Source organism: Zootoca vivipara, chromosome 10 (genome assembly GCF_963506605.1).
Source record: "Zootoca vivipara chromosome 10, rZooViv1.1, whole genome shotgun sequence".
Classification (NCBI taxonomy): Eukaryota; Metazoa; Chordata; class Lepidosauria; order Squamata; family Lacertidae; genus Zootoca; species Zootoca vivipara.
Genome location: NC_083285.1, coordinates 55,438,311 through 55,458,531, shown reverse-complemented (window position 1 = coordinate 55,458,531; position 20,221 = coordinate 55,438,311). Strand labels below are relative to the sequence as shown.

Here is a 20,221-nt window from a genome sequence, read left to right as displayed (position 1 = left end):
AGAAAGTGAAGACTAGGCAGCTTTGTATTAAAATGTGAGCCAAAGTTAATTTCTCCCTATCCCCTCCTTTTAGCTGCAGCAATAAAACTGTCCCTCCTTTTAGCTGCAGCAATAAAAGGAGTCCCTTCTAAACAACACAACGTAGGGTTACTGCAGGACAACTGAGGTATCTAGGGTGTCAAAGGCTGCAAACATAATCCCGATTTGCAGACTTTGTCAGGGAGTTAACACTGCCACTTGATCAGGTGCTCTGGCAAAATGCACCCACTCTGTGTACAGGGAAAAGCAAAGTGCCATGTCTTTAGAACGTAGCTGAAAGCCTGTGGGTTTTTATACCAGCTAGAGCATGTATTTAAACCCTTTGGGTAGCCAGCCTCAGATTGATGGTCATGGCTGATGCAGTCCTTTGCCTACTTTTATTTTATTCTTTTTTGCTGAGGAAAAAAACAAGAGAGGCTACAAATCTCTGTCCTTAAGTAAGCCACTTTGCAGAAATATCCTTATTTGTTACATAAGTAGCTTGCTTTGAGACAAAGCTGTCTGCAGCAAATCGTCCCTGTGTCCACCCTGGGAAACTGACATGCCCTCTCTTCAATTTAGGCTTGTGGGAGGTTATTACAATTTTGTGTTTGCCCTAGTCACAATATCTAATTTTCATTGTAAGCTGTTATTAATGAAGGATGAGGTATGTAAATTTTAGTACTAAATACTACCGTGTTTCCCCTTTTTTAAGACACCGTCTTATAACTTTTTTTCCTTAAAAAAACACAGGGTGGCTTATTTTCGGTGGGATGTCTTATTTTTATTGCGTCAGTATGGTACGGTACAGCAATTTGCGCGCTGAACAGGCGGTAGAGAAGTCAGCTGAGAGGCGTGTTTTTTCCCTGCGTCTGTTGCCGGTTTGCTGGCTCCCTGAGCACGCAGGAGGGGCTGAGGAGGTGACAGGAACAGGGCCGTCTTAAGTCTACCCAACACTGTGGGAGGCAACTGAGCAGGAGAGAGGGTGGCGCTGTAAGAAGGACTCAAGAACATGGCCTCATACCAGATAATAACTCTGATCCATCTTGCTGAGGATTGACTGCACTTGGTGATGGAGGCTCGCTAGGGTTTCATGCAGGACCTTCGCAGAGCTACCTGAAGATGTGGGATCTTCTGATACTTCAAGGAGATGGTTGTGTGTTGCGCTCTGGATGACAGATGCATAGATCTGGAACTGGGCTGAGGTTGACTCACTGGAGCTGCTCTCCTGGTTCCAGGGTTTAAGGGCCAGAAGTATAAAGCAGCATCCTATGTTTCTGAGGAGAGAGGGAGGGAGGGAAGGAAGGAAGGAAAGAGGGAGTGGGAGGGAGAGAGGAAGGAAAGAGGGGAGAGAAAGAAGAGTAGGAAAGAAGGAAGGGAATAAAGAAGGAAAGAAAAAGAAAGAGGGAGAGAAGACAGAAAGGGAGAAAGAAGGAAGGAGAGGGAAAGAAAGAATAAGAACGAGGGAGAGGAAGAAAGATGGGAAGGAAGGAAGGAAGGAAGGAAGGAAGGAAGGAAGGAAGGAAAGGAAAGGAAAGGAAAGGAAAGGAAAGGAAAGGAAAGGAAAGGAAAGGAAAGGAAAGGAAAGGAAGGATGTGGAAAAGAGAGGAGAGGAAAATAGAATTTGGTAGGCGGGGAAAGTGGGGAACAAACTAACGAAGGCTGAAAAAGATGTGTCCGAAGGGGAAAGGGGGATGAGGAAAACAAGTGAACCGTAAAGAGGAGGAGAGGCAAAGAGGGGAAAGTGAAAAGGAACAAAAGGAGAAATCTGGAGAGTTGGGCAGGAGGGCAGGGGAGAGGTGGGCAGGGTCCTGCCTGCTCCCACGCAGGGCTTCCACGCCTCGTCAGTGCACGAGGCTTGAGACAAATTACAAAGGCAAACAGGGGCTTTCGGGGACGGTGGCAGCGGAGCTGGCAGCTTTCGCGCACTCGAGGCGAGCCGCGCTGACGGGAGAAAGGTGTCTCTCTTCCCCCACCTCCGGCACAGCGGCGAAGTTTGCTTTGTCTCCCTACTTCACGCCCTGAGGCGCCGACTTCCCCAGGAGCAATCACCCGCCCCAGGATCGGTGCCTGGAGGATCGCTGCCTCTGCAGGACTCTCGCGCGGAGGTTTCCTTCCGCAAGCTCCAGGCACCGATCCGCTAACGGCGCCTGCAAAAGGGGCCTGCCCACATCAGGACAGAAGAAAGGGAAAGGCATCCTAGAAAGAGAAAGCCACGCCATGTCCCTTTCGACCGGTTAACGTCCCTCTCTCCCTTCGTGGAGGCTGTCAGAGTAAGCGCGGCTTCTCTCTCCCCACCTGGGCTGCATCTCATTCGCAACAGTGTGCAGAGAGAAAGGCACCTCTCTGCTCTGTTCCGCCCCATTGTGAACCCAGCGGGCAGCGGCACGATCCCGGCTACATCCCCACGGCAGCTCTCCCTGCCTTCAAGACTGCTTTGCCAGAGGCACGGCGATCTGCACCCCAGGAGAGCACGGCATCGGGCAGCTGGCCTGGCTAAGTGGGGGGGGCGCCGCTCGACGGAGGCAGCTCCGCCGACACGTGGGCGGCTCAGTGTGCATGCCTCCTCGATGCGCCTCTGCTGGGCGGGCGCCGGGCTGCACCGTGCCATTCAGCCCAATGGGAAGGACGCCCCTGGGCAGGAGCAATGGCGGCTTACTTTCGGGGTACGTCTTACTTCTATTACTTATAGGAAAACCCTGCCATGGCTTACTTTTTGACTACGAATTAAAAAAGGGGAAACACGGTACCTAGAGCACATATGCTGTCTTTATCATCTATATCTATATATTTCTATATCAGCCATAGGCAAACTCGGCCCTCCAGATGTTTTGAGACTACAACTCCCATAATCCCTAGCTAACAGGACCAGTGGTCAGAGATAATGGGAATTGTAGTCTCAAAATATCTGGAGGACCGAGTTTGCCTATGCCTGCTCTATATCTATCTACGTTCTATGTTGTTTTTCATAGGAAACAAAATCCCAGTGGGCCATAGTAAATTGCACATGAAGTGGCAATTTGAATCTCTCATTTGGCACTTTAAGGACTTAACACATGTTATTATGGCAGAAGCTTTTGTGATGAACTGAGTTCAAGTGCCATAATTAAATGCCTTGGGCTTTAAAGCAGGTGTGGGAGTTGCTGCCTAGTAAGCAGTGAACAAAGGGAGACACTGAAGAAAATCAAGGAAGAGGGCAGGAAATGTTGCCTGAATAATTCTGGCACCATATGGGCAGCATCTTATTTTTACAGTCTCCAGAGGGATAGTCTGTTGTTGCAGCAAAACTAGCAGAGTTTTGTGTCACCTTAAAGCTGGGGTGCAGAACTTTTGGCCCTGCAGATGTTGCTGAACTACAACTCCCATCAGGCCTAGCCAGCGTTGCCTGACAAAGCTTTGCTGGACTTGGCTCAATCTTGTGATGCTGGGGGATGGAGTAAGAGCAAACCAAGAACTTAAAAAGTTCAGGTAAAGATCTTACTTGTGGAACGCAACAGGATATTGACAACCAAGGCTATCTACTTCTTAAATTACATGTATTGCTGGCATTTTAGTGAGGGAATGTCTAGTGTGAATCTATGCTTTGATTTGTTTCCAAAGAGCATCGGGAGGTATTTTGTGGAATCTTGCATTTTAAAATAGAAATAGAAATAGAAATAGAAATACTTTATTGTCACTGTACCACTTGTTTACAGTGAGATTAAACGAGCCCCCTCCCCCCCAATCTCTCAGTCCTTACACTCTGTGTGCTGTCGTACGACCATCAACCCCGAATGTCAGCTGCAATGTTGCTGTCTTCCATTCAGCAGCCTCACGGCCCACGGGTAAAAACTGTTCTTTAACCCGTTGATGCAGCTTATCATGCTTCTGTATCTGCTGCCCCAGGGCAGGAGATTAAAAAGGTGCTGGCCAACAGTCTCCCACAATAACATCTAGCAGACTTAGGGGACAGCCCATGATATTGTGAGCTGTCTCCACCACCCTCCCTAGGGACTCTCTGTCCATGGCTGTCAAACCAGCATACAACACCGTTACACAGTATGAGAAAACACTTCCTATTGTGGACCGATAGAAGGAAATCATCAGTTGCTGTCCAACCTTGTTCTTTCGCAAGACCTTAAGGAAATGAAGTCTCTGTTGGGCCTTCCTAACCACCTGGGCTGTATTGACCTTCCAAGTTAGGTCTTCACTAAGATGGACTCTCAGGTATTTAAAGGAAGAGACTCTTTCCACACACACACACCCCAATATACAACGGGGCTAGCTCCCCTCTCTTCCTCCAAAAGTCCAACACCATCTCCTTTGTCTTGCCAATGTTTAGGTGCAGATTGTTCTCTAAGCACCATGTGGATACCTTTTGAACCTCCCCCCTGTATGCAGATTCGTCTCCGCCTGTAATTAAACCCATTAAGGTGGTGTCATCGGCAAACTTAATAATTGCAGTAGATGGGTCAGATGAAATGCAATCATATGTATACAATGAATACAGGTATGGACTTAGCACACATCCCTGTGGAGTGCCAGTGCTGAGCTTCAGGGAGGTAGATGTAACAGGTAAATGTATGCTTTCAAAAGCCTTGATGGCTGTTCTTTATACATTACAATGTCTCCTGAAACCTTTGTAACTCTAAGGAAGATTCCCTTTCTTCTAGTCACTCTACCCTCCCCTCTTTTGCCTTTACAGTACAATGATTATGTTCATTATGTTGAATCCTGTTTCAAGGGGATCCTGGTTCAAGCAGACAGAGATAACAGAGAGGTAAGTACTGGCCTTCTAGGGACATATTTAAGCACATTGTTGAGTGTGAACTGGTGTGGGTGGGTGGGTGGTAATAATTTAAAATTTTCTACTTTATAAACCACTTAGAGACTGTTATAAATATTAAGCGGTATATAAATTTAATAATAATAAATAATGATTGTGCATTATTCTTTATCTCAGCCTGGTGGTGAAATCCAGATGTTTTGAACTGCAATAGGCATGGAGCTCCCGTTGCTCGGTCCCTGCTCCTGCCAACCTAGCAGTTCAAAAGCACACAGTACAAATAGATAAATAGGTACCGCTCTGGCGGGAAGGTAAACGGCATTTCCGTGCGCTGCTCTGGTTCGCCACAAGCGGCTTAGTCATGCTGGCCACATGATCTGGAAGCTGTACGCCAGCTCCTTCGGCCAATAGAGCGAGATGAGCACCGCATCCCCAGAGTCAGTCACGACTGGACCTAATGGTCAGGGGTCCCTTTACCTTTACCTTTAGGCATGGAAAAGAAATTCAATTCAGTACACATTTATAGCTGAATTTATCAAATTTGCAGTGTCTGAAACAATACAAGAATCCAAACATAGCTATCCTTCATAATTTGCACTGAATTTTGCTATGCAGTTCTCAAACCAAACAATGTTTACAAAAATGCATATATGAGGGGAATATGTTGCTAAAAATGAACATATTGGTGAAAATAACACACACATATACACCATATATGTGTTAGGATTATATCTTTTGCAATAATGTATGCACTAGTTGAAACTGCACACTAAAATGTGTCTATCAGGAGAAATTAACACTAAAGTATGGAATTCACAAATTGCTGCAGAAACACAGAGAACTGTATTTAAGATTGGAAAAATGAGAAACTGCAAGAACCAAATTAGGCAGATTTTTCCATCCCAAGACTACAATTCCCACCAGCACCCATCTAGTATAGCCCATGATCAGGGGGGTTGGGAGTTGTAGTCCAACAATATTTGGAGGGCACCAGGTTGAAGAAGACTAAACTGTCTAATGCTTTGAGAATACCTTTCTTGCTTCTTTGCTTAGCACTTCAAGCAGCTGGTGGATGAGTTGCAAGCAAAAGGAGTTGGGACAGTTAATAAAGCCCTGACAGAATCCTTCAGAATCCTGAGGGAGGTAAGAAATGTTGTGGGGTTAAAGGTCTTTCCTTCTCTCTCTCTCTCTCTCTCTCTCTCTCTCTCTCTCTCTCTCTCTCTCTCTCTCTCTCTCTCTCTCTCTCTCTCTCTCTCTTTCCATGCTGCCTTCATTCCGTGTCCTGCAGCATTCTGGCAATTATGGCAATGCACTGGAGGAGAAGGAAGTTCTCTAGATAACGGTGACAAAAACCCTCTGTGACAGCACCAAAAGCTGCTGATGGGCATGTTGGCTAAAATTACAGCATGAGAATATGATGTCAACATATTTGGACAGTGTTATTCTAGGAAGATAGGCACACACACACACACATATTTATTAAGTGTTTGACTCTAGATTACAATGAAATTGTAATGTTGTTATGACAAAGAAGGATAGTAGAATTGTAGAGCTGGAAGGGACCCTGAGGATCTTTTAGTACAGGGGTCAGCAAACTTTTTCAGCAGGGGGCCAGTCCACTGTGCCTCAGTCCTTGTGGTGGGCCGAAGTATATGTTGTCATGATTATGACCCACATTTTTGGCAAAAACCCTTATTGGGACCAACGTTGCCCAAATATGATTTTTTTTTGGGGGGGGGGGTTGTTCCCTCATGCACCAACGCTGCTTCCTTTGCGTTTTATGCATTGACAGTTATTATTTCTCTAGTAAGGCGGGTTGGGGGCTGGGGGGCTGAGGTAAGCACGCCATTCCTGTCAGCCCTGGAGAGTGTGTGCACATGTGTGGGTGAAGGGAAAAGCCATTGGCCATGCTAAGTCAGGCTGGCGCTGCTCAAGCAAAAATGTTCTTTTCCCTGTGTGAAGGAAGACGAGGCAGAGGCGGCTATTTACCTTTCCATGGTTCACACCATGTAGCTAACAAGCGGCCTCCCCAGCAGAGCACAGAACTGTTTTGGAGTGCAGCCTCCCAGGCACTCCCCACTTCTGCACCGCTGCCATAGACACTGGCGGGAGTCGCTCCTACCGCTGCAACTGCCCTTCCTGAAGTCAGTCGCTGGCAGCTCCATGGTGAAAATCCGAACTGTGGCTCCTTTTCCCTCTTCCCCCCCCCCACCCCAGAAGAAAAGATTGCTGCATGTGCGTGACAGACGGAGAAGGGGCTTGTCTCGAGCATCCACCCACCTCAGTTTTGACCCCCAAGCCTGGCTCTTGGCTCGCAAAAAACATTGTGTGTGCGCTATGCCGGCCCCTGGATTCCTGGACTGTCCACGGGCCGGATCTAGAAGGCAGTTGGGCCTCATCTGGCCCACGGGCCTTAGTTTGTCAACCCATGTTCTAGTCTAACCCCTTGCAATGCAGGAATTTCAGCTAAAGCATCCATGACAGATGGCCATCCAACCTCTACATAAAAAACCTCCAGCGAAGCAGAGTCCACACCTTCTGAGGAAGTCTGTTCCACTGTTGGGTTATTGCTGTGGTTTGTAGTATCAGAAAGTAAACCATGAGGTTGTTAGCTCCCATCTGTTTCCTCAGTGATGATGCTATTGAGTTAGGTGATGCATTTAATCAGAACTTTGTCCTTCATATTTCAGCATCATGCCAATTATTCAGTGGTTTGAGATTATAGAATGACCGATTGAGTCTACTTTTCAAATGACAGAAGAGGTGGAAAGGGTTAGACTGGAGACTTTTGAAGGAACGAGAATGAGATGCAATTGCTCTGCTTTGCACCAGAATAATAGGATTCGTCCACACCATCGTATCTGTAACCCTACCAAGTGGTGCTTCAGCTAGAAATAGATATGCCATGATGATTAAATCTCATTAGTGCCAAGCAGCATAGTTGTACTACTGAGAAACTGTATCAGGGAATGGACAAAAAACAGTCCAGTGTTGTCAGGGGATTGTTGCAGCTACTCTTGAGTAAAGACGCTCCAGTCGGCTCTGTCTTTCAGAGTTTTATTGTGCATATTATTTACAGTGCAGAGATATCAGAAAACATGACTGCCTAGTCCGATTCAGAACGCGGCAATGGCTGCTTCCAGCTCTTCGGCCAGCATAAAAGCCTGGGCATCCCAAAGTGCCTCCCCCTAGCCCTCCCTCCTGACCCGCTGCTAGTGCTGTCACTGGGCGAAGTGCTGGTCAGGATGACTGGGGGAGGGTCCCTGTAAGGCGTCCCCCTGACAAGTGTTGATAATGATGGCGGCACTAGTGAGCTGAAAATCCACTCAAAGCCAAAAATTCTTCAAATTTAGGGTAGGCAAAATTTGGGGAGCTCCTGGATTTCCATAGGCACAAAATAATTGTGTTTCACTTCAAACTGAACCCTCCACCTCCACCCAATAGAAACACAACTTTGAGAAAAGGCATGTGGATTATCACAGTACAACAAAGTAGTAAAAAGATGAAACTCTGGCCAGAGTTTCATTCAAGCGAGGGTTTACCAATGCTGAGTCCCAGGATTTATTGTCCATGCTGGAGCAAATGCCTGCTTCATATGAAATAACCACAAAGTGTGCCTCAGGGCATGTGCAAAGTGTGTTCCTCTCACCACAAGAAGGTTGGATAAAACGTTTTTAAGACAAAGGCCTGACTTCTCATAAAACTTAAATAACAACATTTCTTATTTTAGAAATTAAGATCTAGATCCCTTGGAATTGCATTCTGAATAATGAGGATTCTTACTAAGGTTCTGCTTCTGAGCAGGACTCTCGCTGTAATTGATCAGAGTTTCCCCTAGGTCATAATTAGGGGCTTTTAAATAAGGCCATAATTTAAATGACATGGGAGGGCTTTAATTCAGCAGCAGAGCACATCCTTTCTTGCAAAAGGTCACATGCTCAATCCCTGGCATCTCCAGGTAGGGCTGGGGAGATGCTGTCAGTTGCTGTCAGTAAATGATACTGAGTTAGCTGGACCCGTGTTCCTAACCCTGAACCTTCCAAGTAAACTCATTTAATCCCCATTTGTACCAGTCAGATAATTATTATCACTATTGTTTCCATTCTGTTTCCAGTTCAGAAATGCTGGTCAAGGAGGTCTTTGTAACCAAGCCATCATGCTGATCACTGATGGAGCTATGGAAGATTACGAATATGTCTTTGAAAAGTTCAACTGGCCCGATCGTAAGGTTTGTTTCCTAAGTGCTAAATGTTAAAGAGTAAAGAGGACAGATTGGTGTGGAATGAATCAGGAGCTGCTAATCAGGTACAGTGGTACCTTGGGTTGAGAACTTAATTCGTTCTGGAGGTCCGTTCTTAACCTGAAACTGTTCTTAACCTGAGGCACCACTTTAGCCAATGGGGCCTCCTGCTGCCGCCGCGCCGCAGCCGCACAATTTCTGTTCTTATCCTGAAGCAAAGTTCTCAACCTGAGGTACTATTTCTGGGTTAGCAGAGTCTGTAACCTGAAGCGTCTATAACCTGAAGCGTCTGTAACCCAAGGTACCACTGTATATGAGTAGCACATGGTGTTAACCAGCAATGAAATGCTATACACATAGGCCCCACTGAATTTGATGGGAGTTACTCCCGGGTAAGTGATAATAAATCAAGGGTGGGGAAGCTTTTTTAGCCTGAGGGCTGCATTATTCTGGGCAACCTTCCAAGAGCCACATGCCAATGGTGGGTGGCGCTAGAGGCAAAAATGGGTGGAGCACCAAATGTAAATTTTACCTTTGTACAGGAAGCTAGTTTCTATACACATCCACACACTGCTCCCTATTCTCCATCCAGGCAGCCAAGAGGACATATCAGAGTTCAAGGACACATTCCAGCCAGGTGAAAGTACTCAGGGTGTAAAGTAGGACCAGTGAGGGGTATAGCATGAGAAGAGTTCTAAGAACCTGGCAAAAAGGCGCTTTCCCAGAGCCTGAGGTTCCAGACCCCTGTAGTAAACAATAGTAACAATAATATTACAGCTACTACTGCAGTAATTGGATAGATAAAAAGGATCTAATGATGCTTTCTTTAAGAGCGGAGGCACCACTGCTTCCTTCAACTCCCCTGGGAATGTCCCCATGCCAAGGGATAAATTAATGATCTCACCCAGGGAGGCCTGCACCTCGTCTGGACACACTCTAATCAGCCAGGATGGGCATGGGTCAAGGAGGCAAGTGGTGGGTCTTCCAGCTCGGAGGAATCTGTCCACATCGGCTGGGAGTATCCGATCAAAGTGGTCCAATACTGGACCCGAGGACAATTGAGGGGCCTCCAGTTATGTTACTGTATCCAAATTGGCAGGGAGGTCATGGCGGAGCAGCAAGATTTTCTCCGTAAAAAAGCTTGCAAATGCCTCACAGCTACGAGTCAAATTAATATATAATATAATAATAGCATTTCACAGCAAGGCTGCAATATTGTTTGGTGGGAAAATATGATACTCCTTCAACTGATGTATTTTCTGGTAGAAGGATGTTAAGATCTCCCATAAGTACTGCTTACATTTGCTTTTTACCCTTGATCTTTCCAAAATAGGTCTAAAATGTTATTTTTACCGTACTAGCAGGAACTCTTTCCCACATACTTTTACCAAGAGAACTCTATTGCATAATGTCAGTATACAAAATGGACATTCCACCTTACTGCTATGAAATCTAGAAAATGTATTTCTACTGAATGTCAGACAAATAGGCTATTTTACATTTAACTTCAATGTCTGCATTTTTGCTTCACAGGTACGGGTTTTTACATATCTTATCGGGAGGGAAGTCAGCTTTGCACAGAATGTGAAATGGATAGCGTGTAACAACAAAGGTAAACAACATCCTCTGCTGCAAGTCATTTATCATAAGCAAACTGCAGCCACCCATTCTTAGACATTGGCTTTTATATAACCTACAAGCCTAGTTTGAGTCTGAAAAGCTCGAATGCTGCTGCAGTAGACAGAATGGATTCTGAGATATGTCTGCTACTTAGCCTGTGCTGCCAAGTGGCTTAGAATTGTGAGAAGGATTGAGTTGGATATAAAGGGGGGCTGAATAAAGGCGTTTTTAATGAGGTGGGGAGTGAATGCAGCAAGATTTGATATAAAGTGTTTTGGTTAGGATTTGTTGCTTCTTAAATTGCTTTCAACGTGGATATAGAGTTTGGCTAGGATACATGGGATGAAGGGCCTTAGGAGGCATGGGGTAAAGCAAGAATGTGACCCTCCAGATTATGTTGGATTTGAACTTTTATCAGCCTCAACCAGAATGGCCCAAGGTCAGGGGTATTGAGAATTGTAAGTCCAACAACAGCTGGAGGATCACAAATCCCCCATCACTAGGATTAGGAATGATAGAGGTAAGAACACGAAGGGGCATCTTCAGATTGGTAACTTTTGATGCAATCAAATAAGAAGTTGTACCTATTTCAATTTATTCTAAAAATGCATGTCCTGCCCTTCATTGGATTTTCTGGAATGTCCTCCAGCTTGTGCTAGACTTCAGTGCACACATGCAAATAGGATTTTGCCATGTTTATATGTAGTAAAACCTGTTTTGGAGTCTGAAGTAACCACTCCAAACTCCAATCAGTAGAATACAGATTCAGAAATGGAATTCAAGGAAGCTAACTCTCTTATTTGGGGCGGGGATACTTATTATTTGTGTTAGGGTACTACACACAGATATCAACTTTGGCTGATGTCCAGGAGAATGTAATGGAATACTTGCATGTACTCAGTCGACCAATGGTTATCAACCACGATCATGACATCATATGGACTGAAGCCTACATGGACAGTGCGGTAAGTGTTTTGAGAAAAGCTTCCACCTGGTAAGCTTTAAGGTGGGTGAGAGACAAAGGTCTCTTAAAGTTGTTATCGAAATTATTATTATTTATTAAATTTTACCCAAAGATCACAAGGCAGTTTACAACATAAAATACATAAAATACATATATAAGTCGGAAGTAGTTAGCAGCAGCAGCAGATTATTATCAATAATGTCTTTTGAAAAGGTTCTACAGATGTCATTTAGCTGCTTTTTGCTTCTATGTGATATCCTTGACATTCCAAGGTGATCCAGGCATAGCATGACTTCCATCAGGAATGGAGAACTGAATCTGGTGAATGGGTCAGATTCCAATGTCCTTCACCCTGCATGGGCCAGGTTTGACAGGTGAACAGAGCTGTACATCTGCCGATCAATTTTTTTGCCTGCTCAGTTCATTCTTTGCAAGCCTTGATTATCAGGTTGGGGCTTGCAAAGCACTGTGTGTGGTGTTTTGTAGGCACTGCTGACCAGTGGTGGCTGCAAAACCCCTTTTGGCTCAGAAAGGATCCAGTAGTCTGCTATAATTAATATTTTAACACATATTTACCTGCCCCACAACTGACATCATATGACATCAGGTGGAGGTTAGCTAGGCATGACTTGGTCTAGGGCCAGGCTTCACAGGTCATATGGGGCTAATTAAGCCTGTGGGCTGGAGGTCCCCCACCCCTGACTTAATTGGTATCTCTGTCCTCTGTGAACTTTGCAGAGACACTTTATAAAAGATTATCAACAGGAAAAGAGATTAGCTTTTCAGCTCAGGAAATGGGTCACTGAGCCTCCAGCCCAGTGGGGCTTCAGTGCTGTAGTATGTTATCTATCACACAGAGGAGCTGACATACATTAAGGTGTCAATTATTGTCCTTAATCACTTAGTCCAAGATCCAAAGCAAGGCTAAGTTTGAGGAGTAGAGGAACAAAACATAGAAACAGAGATTCGGTTTTTGCTTTGGTGCAAGTTTCTGCTACCAAAGAGACAATCTGGCCCTGTAATTGAATGGTGTCTTGTCTCTTTGGCAGGGGGACTTCTGTGACCAAAAAGTAGAGTTCCCACTCAAATTTTGCACAAAAAGAAATTCAGGATGCATTTAGAGCTTTCTCCTCAGGAGTGAGGCCCTCGAGCTGTAAAGGATTCCCCATTGCTGATGTATTTGTGCTGCTTGGCCATAGGTATATGCCTACTGATGCAAAGTGTGTGCCATAACACTTTAGTGTGAACCCCACTAATAGATCACAGTTGATGTTCTTCTTGGTGGCCACTAGAAAACAAAAAAAGATGATGTGGCCAAGTTTATGTGCTTTGTACATGTTGCCTCAATTCCTATATAAGGTACAAGATCAGCATCTGCTTACAGCATCCGTGGGCAGTTGCCAGGTCCCCAGTGCCCCACTAGGCCCCAATGTAGATTATCTACTTTTTCCTCCCCAATTCCCACTTTTTCCTCCTCAATTCCTATATAAGGTACAAGATCAGCATCTGCTTACAGCATCCGTGGGCAGTTGCCAGGTCCCCAGTGCCCCACTAGGCCCCAATGTAGATTATCTACTTTTTCCTCCCCAGCCCACTCACTGCTCAGAGCTGCACCACCTTGCTCATGTATTATATTACAATCCCATGGAGTAGTGCTATAGTGGAAGCATTGTGGGGAATGAAGGGCTAAAGTAGATGTGATATTAAATGCATTTAGCATGCTAGCTTTCAAAAAAGAAAATATCATCTTCTAGGAACGGGGATGATATCTATCAGGATCACAGCAGCTGGGAATGGAACACTTAACCCCTTCCTCCCCTGCTGCAGTAAGAATCACTCATCTGAAGGCAATCCCCCCCCCCCCCCGTGCGAAAAGCAAGGGAGCAAGGGTGAAACTCCTCCTTCCTGTCCACTGCAATCCTGATAATTATCTGACCCCTCAGTAGCTGATTCTTGAATTAAATTCTTAAAATGCATGTTAAATACAAAAATGCATGTACCATCAGGTCTAGATTGGCCCAGAAATGATGGCTAAAGACAGCTGTCTGACACTAGTTGGAGCACATCTTCATGTGCTGCTGCTGTCCACACATGCCCACAATTGGAGGAGGGGAGGAGGCCAACTAGAGGGCACAAGGTCCCTGTCAGATCCAGAGATGTCACTATTTATTCTCTAATTTGAGATTGAACATGAAGTTTTAGTGGTAGTTTGTTTTGCCAAACCTACTATTATGCTGGAAGTTGTCAGCTGTGCAACTTGCATTGTGTTTTATCAGCCTTTGCTTTGGACTGTTTCAGAATGGTTTTGCTCCTGGGTTATTAGCTTGCTCCTCTTACATTTCTTGCTTGCATTTGTCTCTGCTGCTTACTGTATGTATCATTAGTTTGTGTGTTCATTTGTTTGTCCATTCATTAATGTGTCCATTCATTTGTCACCCACATCTCTTGCTAGCTGCCACAATCTGAGGAGGTAACAATCTGCCTTGTGTTCTGTGAACACCAACTATTTCTCTGGGTGTCATTAGCACATGTTCTGTACTAGTTTATCTAGCTGTAACTAAACCATACATCCACGGTGGGGAAAAGTTGGCTGTACAGCAGCGATAGAGCTGTACAGCATGGGAATGATATGGATAGCTCTGGATGTATTTGTGAGGTTGTGATGTGCTGTTGTAGAGTAGAACTTCAGAGCATGGCCCATGGGCTGGAAGTCTCTGGTACAAATCTCCACTCAACTACAAGCTCACTGGACAGCCTTGCACAAGTCATCTATATTAAGACTGTCCCACCTTAAAATAGCAGAGTCAGGATTACACAGATAATGTATGTGAGGTGATGTGAATACTTAGAAAAGGCTCTCCATAGGTCTGAGCAACATTGATTGTTTGAGATTATGTACAGGAAGCCTCTTCATTTCATTTCATTTCATTTCTGATATATACTGTACACACACACACACACACTATATCTATCTATCTATCTATCTATCTATCTATCTATCTATCTATCTATCTATCTATCTATCTATCATCTATAGTGTATGTATGTAGATAGATAGATACAGTAGATAGATAGATAGATAGATAGATAGATAGATAGATAGATAGATAGATAGATAGATTGTGTGTGTGTGTGTGCACCCCCCCCCACAACCATATATATGCATATGCCATGTACTGCAGCATGTTTAAAACTATGATTATTTCTGCTGCATAATTTTTCCAAGATAAATGTCAGCCAACTAATTAAAAAACTCCAGCATTTGGTTTATCTGGCTGCTGTTTTGATTGGTTGGCTCTCAAGGACCCCCATGCTGTGAAATGGTGATAATAGACCACTTCTTGACTTTGCTAAAGGGGAACAGGTGTACCAGGCCAAATGGGTTGCTTCTCCTCTGAGAATAGATACCACGTGTGTGTCTGTGTTTTATTTGTTATGTCTATGTTTAGTGTTTCATACTGTAATCATTTCATGTACACACACCCTACTTTATCTGTTTTAACTTTCCAATTATCCAAATTCACTGTCTTCTGTATAGTGCCATGTCAGTTTATCCTTGTGTGATCGCCATTCCCATTTATCTGAGGTTCTGGTATTCCAAATGTAAATGTCTCACATTTAGGTAGGCCCTCTGTGCTCTGCTTCTCTCCCCTGGTTTCCATGTATCCCCATGGTATCACTTGCATTCATTTATCTATGTCTTTTTAGAATATATTGTACATTATCATGTGCTTTGGCTATGTCTTAGTGCCTCAGGCGATGCCATGTTAACCTGGACATGCATAAACATCGTCACTAGTAAATATTATATTCCACTGTTTTGGATACTATCTGCCATCTTTAATGAGGCACCTTTTTCACCCTCCTCTAAATGGACTTTTTTTCTAGCATCCCTTAGGGTTTTTGTTTTTGCTTAAGTGTGCTTTTCAGTACACTTTTCCTGCTGCATTTCCAGTGGTGGCTAGTTCCCCTTATGCTCTTACTGCTGTCCCACTTGCTAATATGCTGCTTGTTTTCTATCTGATAGCTCTTTGCATCTCAAGCCCAAAGCCTCTTGCTTATGACAACGGTGGCTATGCCAGTTTTCAGCAAGAAGAATGAAACGGTAAGCATGATGCTTCTCAGGGAGATACATCTCAGTGTGAAAGTAGAGAGAAGGCTAATGCAGTGGCAGATCTTCATAATATGCTGTCCTGTGTGAGGCTATTTGTCGCCCTCCCTGCAGCCCTCGTGGCACTGGCTTAAGCTGAGCTTTGGGAAGGAGGCATGAGGCTCTGGTGGTGTGCTGGAGCCCTCCTATCTCCTTCCAAAAGCTCAGTAAGCGCTTGCCTAGCTTTGGGAAGGAGATAGGAGGACCTCCTTCCTGAAGCCGGGCAAACACTTACTAGGCTTCAAGAAGGCACCCTCCTTGGCTGCGCACCTGGTACAATTGAACAGCTGGCACTACCCTGAATCCACCTTTGGCTAAAGTTGTGTTTTGCAAAACTGAAACTATATAAAGGATAAGTAAGCCTTCTGACTCTCTTGGACCAGTGGGCACATCTTGAATTTTGAGATAGTACAAGGAGCACCAGTCACAAAATGGCTGCCACAGGGTATGTGTTGGTAAGTAGATCTTGGACTTATAGAAAGAAAAAGAAAAAAGTGGAACCAACAAACCTGAAGTCTGCTGTCCCATGCTCTAGATGATTTCTGTTATCCAGGGCAGAGAGCAATGTCCTATTCCTCACCTTAGCAGAATAGGATTTTCTTACAGTGTATGTGGGACTTACATATGGGTAAGTGGGTCCAGGATTACACTGCAATGCTGCAATTCTATGTACAATTACCTAGGACTATGCCACATTGAACAGTCTAACTAAACAAGCACAGGGCTTGTGCTGTCAGTAAAATAAATATCTGTTCCAATATGGGGACCAGAAAGATATTTGCTACAGGATGTTTCAATGGTTGCTACCATGACTTTTTAAATTGACTAGATACATTCTTGGAGGATAGGCCTGTTGTTTGATATTAGTCTTGACAGCCAATAATGAAATCTAATTGTTCAGAGGCAGTATAACTCTTAACTAGTTGATCAACAATGAGATGGCTATTCCCTTTTTTGCTTGTTTTCAGGGGTATTGCACTGGTGCACTAAACTCTGTCCATTGACCAGCAGTCTTGTTGGTCTAAAAATCAAAACAAATAAGAAGTTGGGTGGAAACAAATTTTCTTTGGTGGAAATGGGCGAGGGAGGAAGCAGCAAAGCTACATAGGTAACTTAGGAGATTGCCATATACCTTGTCAGACTATTTGCCCATCTAGTACAGTATTGCCTACTTTGACTGGTTGCAACTGTCCAGGGTCTTGGACAGAGAGGCATTTCCCATTACTTGATGCCTGATCTTTCTGAATGAAGATGCCAAGTATTGAACCTGGGACCTTCTGCATGTGTGGTACCACTGAGCTGTTGTTCCTGCTGCATTTGTAACTCTCATCCACCTGGTCTTCTGCAATATACCATAGGGAGTTTACTGGTTAATCCAGTCTGCCCTTCCTTGTTTCATCACCACGGTCTGTATGCTTTGTCATACAAATGAACAGCAACTCTGCAAGACCAGATGGTGGGGGTGGGGGGAATGATAATTAACCCAAGGAGAATGGAGTAGCATGTTGTCAATTTTAATTTCTTCTTATTTTACAGAGATCTCATGGCATTCTCCTGGGTGTGGTAGGCTCAGATGTTCCTTTGAGAGAACTCCTTAAGCTGGCTCCACGATACAAGGTAAGAATCAAACTAAAACAGTCCAGCTGTTGTCACACAGTTTTGGCAATCTCAGAAGAATGTCCTGATATTGATAACAAAGCCACCCTACGGAGTACTGCATCTGTTCACAGGCAGCGCTGCCACAAGTTGTTGAGACGGTCACCAGTTTAGCGAGATTAGCCAAATTCATGGAGATTAACTCTGTCAAAAGCTATTAGCTGTTACAAGTAGGACCTGCAACAAAATGTTTTAGTTGGAGTGTTCCTTTTTACTGTTCCTGTCAGTTAGTGATGATTTGATAATTCACTATTCCATACTCTCTCCCACCCATTTCTCTCTTTCCCACCCCAACAGTCAATCAATATTCCAGGCCACTGAGCACATTCAGTCTTCACTAGATTGTGCTTGCTGTTTTGCGGGAATAGAATCAATGTTAAGTTATTTTTTTAAAAAAAAAAATTACTTCTGCAGACCTTGGGGTTATCCTAATCCTGCTGAAACCTCCCTCTTATGCATGGACTATTCCAACACTTGGAGAATTGAAAGTGCTGTTGGTATTGTTATGAAATTGGGGTGGTGGTCAAGATGGCCTCTTGGAGTCCCTTCCAACTTAGTGATTCTAAGTCCCTTCTCCCCTAAAGAATGCAGTGATCCAGGTCTGTATTGGAAGAAAGAGCAGACAGTGTCAGGCTGAGAGCAAGTCACACTCTTTTCACTCCCCTGAAATCTATTTGCAGAGCAGTGAGCTTTTAGAACATCTGCTGGGGTGTTTAAGTTTTGAATCTCCATCGTTGCTTGACCTGTATATTTGTAAATAAATGTAAAGTACAGAATGCCATATGTCCCCTGTAACCTCCGTCCAAAAGATTCCAAACCAGATACATGGTAGAACTTGTGGAAATTCTTAACTAAGAACTGGGGTGCACATAATTTGTTGTTGGCACCTGGCTGTCTCAAGAGACAATAGATTTGGTTTGTGTGTCAGTCTAAATGTGCACAACTCCTGTGCAATCGAAGTAGAAAATATGGTGCAACCCCAGAGATTCATTCGTGCATGACTATGCGAGTGAGTGCATACTTGCATGTACCTGATATTTCATCACACTCTTTTGACATATTGTAAGAACATTAAAGTATTTGGGGACTGAAACAGGATATGATTGAATTGCCAGGTGAAATTTAATGCATTCAGTTCTGTTTATGGTTCCCTGGAGGAAAATAGCATAGCAGCAGAGCACATGTTTTGCATGCAGATTCAGTTCCTGGCACCCACCAGTTTCTTTGAAAAACAAAAACAAAAGCAGGTTGTGCGTGATGGGGAACACCCCTGCCTGACACTGCAGAGAACCACTGCCAGTAAGACTAGATAACACTGGGCTACATGAACAAATAACCTGACCGGGTGCAAGGCAGCTTCCCATGTTCCTAAGTGATGCATTTTCAAATTTTGTCTGGTTCCATTACTTTCACTGTCAGTTCATCAATATTATCCACACATTTCTTCAGTTAAAGGCCTTGGATGTTGTCATGCATAAGTACTTTTAATGTTTGATTGATTTCTGTATTTTAATATTTTGTTGGAAGCCGCCCAGAGTGGCTGGGGGAACCCGGCCAGATGGGCGGGGTATAAATAATAAATTATTATTATTATTATTATTATTATTATTACTTCACTCGTGCCGACGCTGCATCATGGGCTTGGGTGTTAATGAAGTTAATTGTTATCATACTTTTGGTTTAAAGCTGGGTGTCCATGGATACGCCTTTCTGAACACGAACAATGGCTACATTTTGTCTCACCCGGACCTCCGGCCATTGGTAAGTGACCCAGAAACATCACAGGGTGGGTGCCACCACTGAGAAGGCCCTCTGCCTGGTTCCCTGTAATCTCAATTCTCACAGTGAGGGGACTGCCAGAAGGTGGTTAATAATTAATAATAATAATAATTTAAAAGGACAACCCCAAACTCATACACACAAACACTAAAGCTCAGTCCTCTGACTGATCGATGAGACCAAATTATGCTTCCTTCCTGCTCTGAAACCTCAGGGCAACTAGCATTTTGAGTTAAGCGTTCTTTTTGTCAAGGAGGGGAGGAAGCAATCTTCCTGCAACTGCTTCTTCTCTGGGCAGTAAATGGGATGGACAGGTCAGTCTGTATCTTGCCCATGTCAGTTTTACATGTGTTCATTTACAGTAACCCCACAATTTACACAGGGATTACATTCCAGAGATTGTGCCTGAAGTCAAAATTGTGTATAGTCAAAATACATAGTGTTCAATCTCACATAAGGTGGGGTTGCCAAAGTCATTTCCCCCAGAACCTTGCCCTCCCCCCCCCCACCAGTGTAAAGCTGAATGTGCACAAGTTAAATGTGCATAAATTGTGGGCTTACAGTATAAGTCTGTTTGAACATCATTCTATTATTATTATTACTACTACTACTACTGCAGAAAGTTTCACATTTTTGGATATCTAATTTAGCTCAAAATACACATTTGTATGTGCATTTCAACCTAAAACAGCCCATATTTTAATATGCATTTTGGAGAGGGGAGGGGAGACAAAAGTTATATTGCAAAATTTGTAGATGTGCAAAAACTGAAGTGCTGTTGTCTGTATTAGTCTGGGAATTGCAAATCAGGCTAGTTCATTACAAATGTGAAACAAATGAAGCCCTCCAAGTCCTTGAACTTCTTACCTGGTAAGAAGGTGCTTCCTTCCTGCTTTTTAGCCTTAAGGTAATGGCTGCATTATATTGGATGAGAGTTGCAGCTTAGGGTTGTGGGGTTGTGTGTGTTGTGGTTTGAATGATGGGCAAAGCTAACTTTCCCAAAAGATACGGGCTGGATGGAAGAAAAAT

The 20,221-nt window shown here is 44.1% G+C and overlaps 1 protein-coding gene across 1 annotated transcript in view; it reads left to right on the top strand.

The window, feature by feature from the left end:
- The window catches only part of CACNA2D4 (calcium voltage-gated channel auxiliary subunit alpha2delta 4), a 180,530-nt gene that overhangs the window by 30,230 nt on the left and 130,079 nt on the right, over nt 1–20,221 (top strand). Inside the window, exons 9-16 of the mRNA XM_060280005.1 lie at nt 4,703–4,777; nt 5,837–5,926; nt 8,898–9,011; nt 10,557–10,635; nt 11,475–11,608; nt 15,635–15,712; nt 17,294–17,374; nt 19,100–19,174. Of these exons, the coding sequence (XP_060135988.1) occupies nt 4,703–4,777; nt 5,837–5,926; nt 8,898–9,011; nt 10,557–10,635; nt 11,475–11,608; nt 15,635–15,712; nt 17,294–17,374; nt 19,100–19,174 (726 nt within the window). The remainder of the gene's footprint in view (nt 1–4,702; nt 4,778–5,836; nt 5,927–8,897; nt 9,012–10,556; nt 10,636–11,474; nt 11,609–15,634; nt 15,713–17,293; nt 17,375–19,099; nt 19,175–20,221) is intronic.